The 6,565-nt window shown below is 40.3% G+C and overlaps 1 protein-coding gene across 1 annotated transcript; it reads right to left on the bottom strand.

The window, feature by feature from the left end:
- Window positions 1-1,935: 1,935 nt before the first annotated feature.
- On the bottom strand, window positions 1,936-5,125 carry LOC131438026 (condensin complex subunit 2). Its single transcript, XM_058607801.1, has 6 exons — window positions 4,814-5,125; window positions 4,461-4,598; window positions 4,203-4,395; window positions 2,873-4,137; window positions 2,628-2,807; window positions 1,936-2,557 (listed from the first exon to the last, which is right to left on the bottom strand). Exons 1-6 carry the CDS (start codon window positions 4,898-4,900, stop codon window positions 2,219-2,221), a joined length of 2,202 nt encoding a protein of 733 aa, XP_058463784.1. The 5' UTR covers window positions 4,901-5,125; the 3' UTR covers window positions 1,936-2,218.
- Between the last annotated feature and the right edge of the window lie 1,440 nt (window positions 5,126-6,565).

Here is a 6,565-nt window from a genome sequence, read left to right as displayed (position 1 = left end):
TACTACGCAGAACGATGCGGTGTTTTTTATACATGACGCAAAGCCTCCTATGACGAACAAGAAGTTGACGTCATTTTGTACAACAGGGATTGGTGGATGAAAACATAGGTCGATTATAACCATTTTTTCAATAGTATGCTATTGAAATACTGAAACGACGTCGTCATACATGTTTAAGTTAAAAGTTTCCGAATCGATGGGTTGTTAAATTATAACAATCCATCAACAAATGACCGAGTTATTAACGTTCAAAATTATGACACAAAAAGGTTACGCGACTATTTTAGAAACTTTTAATTGACACCCGGCCCCATATAGTGAAGAGTGAGGCATTTTTAATGCCAAAAAAGTTGTGTAGTCCTACGTCAACAGTACGAACAACCCCATAAGGCTTCGTCAGTTCGCTCGTACATCTCATCCAAGTCAGTCGATATAACAAAACCGCTTACGTTCGGGACAGAAGAAACCAAGTACAGTATTGTGTAGTGAATAATAGAACGACCTCGACATGAGTGAACCAAACGAACAAAAGCTACCGCCGACACGAAAGAATACAATTAGCAGCCCTTACACGTGACAATATTATTGTCAATCCAAAGTATTGTCAATACCGTCAATCCAATTGACTTGGTAACTGGTGTCCGCATTTTTCGAGAAAATCAAGCGTTTGGAGCTTCAAATATTGCAAATGAATATTAAAATATATAGAGAAGAGATTATTGCACATATTTAACAGTTTCTCTCTGGAGAGAAAGTATTGTTGGATTGATGAGCAGTTTTGATTTTTTTTTGACAATATTTTCGTCAATCCAATAAAGTTTCCATTACACGATCAAAAGTATTGTCAATACTCCTTGTATTGACAATAATATTGTCTCGTGTAAGGGTCGCTATTGTTGTTGACTTCAGGCAATGCAAAATTCGACCTTCGATACGAGAACTTGAAGGATCAAATGCATCTTGACATTAAACGTGTGCATGTACTTCAATGTAATAAGACAAATAATGTTGTTTACATCCAGTTTTATAAAGAGTTGGATGCAATTCAAGAATAATATGAAGTACAACATTCCAGTATATATGGAAGATAGTGCTATAGAAATGCGTGTGCATGATCTTCCCTCAAGCGTCACCGATTCATATATTCGCAAAACTATGTCCCAATACGGAGAGATTCCCTCTATGGGAAAAGAAATGTGGAAGAATTTTTTCCCCGGTATTCTAAATGGCGTACGTTTATTACGCATACACTTGAAGAAGCCTATACCTTCTTATGTGATTTTCGGTCAAGATAGAAGAATTCCGCGCAAATCACTTGTTACCTATGACAATCAGATGGCCACATGTCAATATTGCCAAAAAGCTCTTCACTACGGTAAGCCATGCGATAAACTGGAAAAGGAGACAACTACACCAAAGGACAACGGTGCTTCCTTCACACCAATTCCAACCAACCCCAGTACACCTGTAACAGCCACCAGCAACAATGAAGCATCCCCTTCAACGAAACCATCCAACGTAACCCCTACAGAACAAAGTGCACCAGCTGCAGTTAACAACTTACCATCCAACCAACCAGGAACGGCAACCAATGTACAACAAGGCGCATCTACAGCAACTAGCAACGAATTCAACAATACCACGGCAATGGATGACGAGACGAACCACGAACAAACTGCTCCTCAATCCTCGCAGGAGGAAAATGGAAGCTCCTCTCCCCCTAGAAAAAGGTTGACGAGATCCAACAACAAAAAAAAATTGAGTAACAAAAATGTAAGCCAATCGGCCACGTAAAGCTTTTACGCAAAATGGCCAGAATAAAAAAAATTTATAAAAAACCATAAGGCTGTCCGTCGTAGTTTTTTTTTATGGGATCAACTGAGTTCGTTTCTTTTCTGAGTCCTTGGAATAAACATATTGTATTTCATTACTAGTATAAGAAAATTCTATTAACAGGATTGTTTGTACATGTTTCATTCTATATTATAAAGCATTCCACTGCCTTCGACGTGTTGGCAAGGAGGGAAAGAGAACTTCAAGATCCATAAGGAAGTAACGAAATTTATAGTAGTACCAACACGATAAAAAGTAGAAATGTTAGGAAAGCGCTAGACGATTCTGAATAACCTAATTTGCACTATGCATACCGAGGACGACAAGAATTGTTTGAAAACGCTTCTATCCTGTCCCAGTCGCGCTTCGTTATCGTTGCAGCTCATCATTGCGTAACCGGAGGTAAAATTTGAAAATCTTCTAAATCTTCTTGCCGCACAAGCCGCAATAATCGCTCGTTCGTGAGATGTAATACCGAATAGAAGGCCAGGGATTTGGAGATGTTTTCACTCATCGACTTGCTGAGAACGTGCGGCAGTTCCCGATAAATGTCCGAAAACCTAGCTTTTCCGTTGCCAAGCGACCCACTACTCCTGGGTGTATCCTGAGTGTTTCCGTTGTCGTTGTTGATTTGCCTCGTAATGAGTTCCCAGCAACGACTTTTGAGCTGTTTCATATCGACCACTTTTGCTGTTTTCGCGTAGGCTATGTTAATTTTTACCACCTGAATTGAATAAAACATTTTACAAAAATAATCAGTCAGTTTTAGGTTTCGATTTAAGCATTTGTTTTACCTTATCTGGTGCGCCTTGAAACTCGGTAGGAATAAAGTCGAGACTGGTGTTCAGGGGTGCTCCTCCACCTCCATCACCTTCTCCTCCGCCAGTATTCTGACTACCAAACGAGTGATGTTCAGTTCCTGTAGCTCCATCGAATCCTGCTCCCTGATCTGTTTCTGTATCGGTTTCGTCATTCTGCAAAATGAATCAGACTTAGAATGTTTCCTCTCTCAAACGAATCAAACTAGCACTACTCTCACCATCACTCGGCTGCAGTAGTTCTGATCGACTGGATTGTCGTAGTCGTAGTCATCGACCGGAACATCTGGCTCCGGTGCAGCATCAAAGTCTCTTACTTTTATCCCCCTCGCGAAAATATTTACATCAAACCGATTTCTCTCCAAATGGAAATCCGTCGGCAGTTTCAGCTTTTTCGAGTCCCACTTTTTACAAATCAAACTTTTCAAATGTGTAATGTTTTTCACTGGTTTACTTTGGCTGTACGCTGGGAATAAGTCTTCCCCCACACTAATAATATCGTCTAAACTTTCCAGCTCGAAGCGTTTTTTCTTGCGCGTCTGTTTCTCCTTCGGTTTTGCTTTACCGAACATTTGCGATCCACTCAATGTGCTCAGGCGCATCGAAAGACCGCGGAGCGATTTCGACCGTTTGAACTTCCAATGAGACGGACCGGCCCAAAACTGTGAAATGTTGTCCAGCGCACGGTAGGAATATTCGAGATTAGCAGAAGAGGAATCAATTGGTCTCATGTCTTCGATGATCACCGTTTTACGCTTCAAGCCACGGCAATTTTGCAACGCAATCTGATCTTCCTCGTTGAACTCGTCATCGTTATCGGCACCGTCGGCCGTGGCATAGTCAATGATGTACGCATCTCCCACTGGGATCGGTTCCACCTCTGCATCGATATCGAAATGTACGTCCAGCGCGGAACGATTCATTGGAAGTCCTTCGTTATCGGCATCTCGAGTTTCCACGTCCTGTGTGCCTTTCAGTTTGTCACTATCGTCGTCTTCGTCTTCGGCCGGTGCGTCCGTTATTTCGTAACCCGACAGCATTTCATGCAGTTTATGGTCCTTCGAAACGCTACACATTGTGACTTTGCTCAGGTCTATACTGGCGTAGTCTTCCACCTGTTCCAAATCAAGACCCAACGATTCCCGATCATCCCAGAAGGAATAATCCATCCGCAGTCGTAGCTCACCTTTTTCCGTTGGAATAATATTCTGCATTAACCGACTCGAGCTGTTAACATCCCCCACAACCGAATTGAGTTTGGCAAAGAATGGGTCTGTGAAGGGATTTGTGTCCAACGGAGCGTTGATTGTTTCCTTGTTTTTCGTTACGGTGCTAACGTTTTTACGAGCTCGTTTCTTTTTCGGCTTAGAATCCTGCGGTCGCTGAGTTGCACCGTCCGTACCTTCCGCTGGACCATCATTCTCCTTATTGGCCCCATGGTCGTCTTCCTCATCCTCTTCCCGGTTGTTATCCATTGCTCGGGCAGCTACAAATTAGGTTCAATCACTTTCAACACAAATTCGCTGCCAAACAGAGGAAGGAAATACTCACACTGTCGCGTTAGTTCCGAGCACATCCGCATCACGTCGGTATGTACGGAATCCACCCGAAGACCATACACCTTCGTGGAAGCCTCCAGCGTCGAACCAGCAACCTGGAAATTCTGCATCGACGAATGGCGTGACATCAGTTTGGCGAAAGTGTCAATGATTGTCACCGTCCACGCGTTGTCTTTGCTTAGTTTCTGTGGAAGAAACAAGAAGCGTCGTTAATAAGAGGAAATTTTTCTTTGCAATCCCAATTACTTACATTGTCGGAATACAGCTGGAGGCACATCTTAATGTTGTCATTGTCCTCGACGGTCGACGCACTAGTCGCGGTACTATCATCCAAGGAAGCAGCCGACCGCCGAATCCGTCGTTCCGCTTCATCGTCATTCACGACGTCCTAGAATAGCAAATGATCAGTATGATGGACCGAACCGGACAAGCCATACAGAACGAAATCACAAATAAGCTTATTAGAATTGCGATCAAAACGAAATGTGCAAGTAAGAATCCCATTCGAACTGGGTGATGCCACTAAAACTACATTGTCTAGCACTAAGCAGTAATTTATTTTTCTACAATGACTCTTAATTCAGCAGACCACATCAAACTTACATCCTCCGTAAGTGACCTCGGAGTACGGAAGAGCCGTGATGCATCAGATCTCCTCAGTGGTGATTCCACTACGGCCACTGGCGTCATTTTCACGCTTCTATCCGTTTTGATTTTGATTGTTGTTCTCTGCCAAACAATAAATAATTCAATCAAATGCCACTACGGTTGTTCGAAGCAACGTTTTTTCACAGTATATCACTAGAAATTCCTTGGACTCCGCCACTAAACAATCGTTTTATCCAAAAAATAAATAGTTTTTTCTCATAGGACGCTTGTTTTCCGGTCAAGTTTTACTGCAATCCAACGATATGTGTGTATGTAGGGAAAACAAACGACGGTTACTTGAAAAGCCACTTTGACACTGACAGCTGTTCGAAATGAAAACCTCGCGGAGGGATCGCTTGGAAACGAGGCCACACCCTACTATTTTAAAGTGCGCGTGCTGCGCCTGTTGCATACCGTCTGGCAATTTCAGCATAGTTCATCAGTACAATAACAGAATACACAGAGGAAACATTTACCTTTCAACTGTTGGCTGAAATGGTACTAATAAAATGGAACATAAGATTACAATACCGAACTACAAAATTGTATAAATGATTATTAGCTACTTGCTTACCTGTTGTAATTTTACACGCAAAAAAAGATATTGTAAATGTAACTAAATTTGTGTTTCGCGCAAGGATCTTTTTTATTGAAATAGTCACAAAAGAACTTGTGGTCTAACATAGCAAATATTGTTTCTTGAAACAACAAAACTTTCTTTTCTTTTCTCACTATTAGTTTGTTTCAATAACTATTTTTATAAAACTAACAAACATTTTACTTGAGCGTTCCTGTTCATTTCTTGACAAACACTTTCATAGTAAATACAACTTGTAAATTCAGTTTAAAAAAATACTAACTATAGATAAAGGTAACATTTGTAGTGCTTCGAAATTATAAACTTGGCAGTTGAATAACAAGATAATAACTTAAAATGATAAATATTTTAATATACGCTTTTGTTTGTTGAAATCATTCATTTTGCTGATAATAAAGAGTAAAATTATCTCTCGAAATAATTAAATGGCTTGATTTTGGTACATTTTTCTTCGACTTATGTTATAGTTCCAATATTTAGACACCACTTTTTATAGTGTCTAATGATTCGGTGGCCTTTCAGTTCGGTCAAGACAGAGATAACCTGCGTCAAATATTTGTTGTGAAGAAAACGTGTTATGGAATGTTATGCACTTTCTAATATTATGATTTATCATTACTTACGCTTGGATTGTTGAAAAGCCCCAAGAAAAAGAACTAAGCAGATAAAATTTCACTTTTGAAACGCGAAAAAACGGTTCAAAAACTGCTCTCGTTTTCAAGAAATAAAATTGATAGGCTTATTTGAACAATAAATATAGCTGTATCATTACACAAATAAGACAGCAGATAAAATGAATCAAATTATTTCTTACCATTAAAGATTGTCCCAGAAAGTATGGACGCACTTTGATTTCGCTGTAAATAATTCACAAGTGTTAGATATTCAAATTTTATTCGATGTACTGATAATATGAGACTACAACAACAGAATATAATTCTCAAAATTAGCTACTTAGCCATTGTAGACTAGCTGGCGCACCTTCCTGCGAACGTTCCTCATTCAATTCCGTACAGACTTCTTGGCGACAAGTTTTGACACCTTTTTCCAATCTTTTTCGAACTGTTCAATGGTTTCGGCTGCCGAGACATGTTTCCTAAGATGTGCCT

The sequence above is a fragment of the Malaya genurostris genome, chromosome 3, assembly GCF_030247185.1.
Source record: "Malaya genurostris strain Urasoe2022 chromosome 3, Malgen_1.1, whole genome shotgun sequence".
In the NCBI taxonomy this organism is placed as follows: Eukaryota; Metazoa; Arthropoda; class Insecta; order Diptera; family Culicidae; genus Malaya; species Malaya genurostris.
Note: the sequence above shows the minus strand (reverse complement) of the source record. Positions and strands in the feature narration are given on the sequence as shown.

Coding starts and splice junctions, on each gene's coding strand:
- LOC131438026 (XM_058607801.1), bottom strand. CDS start 4,900: ATGACGCCAGTGGCCGTAGTGGAATCACCACTGAGGAGATCTGATGCA. Junction 4,396..4,460: donor TCCAGCTGTATTCCGACAAT/GTAAGTAATTGG, acceptor TTTCTTCCACAG/AAACTAAGCAAAGACAACGC. Junction 4,138..4,202: donor CTCGGAACTAACGCGACAGT/GTGAGTATTTCC, acceptor CCTAATTTGTAG/CTGCCCGAGCAATGGATAAC.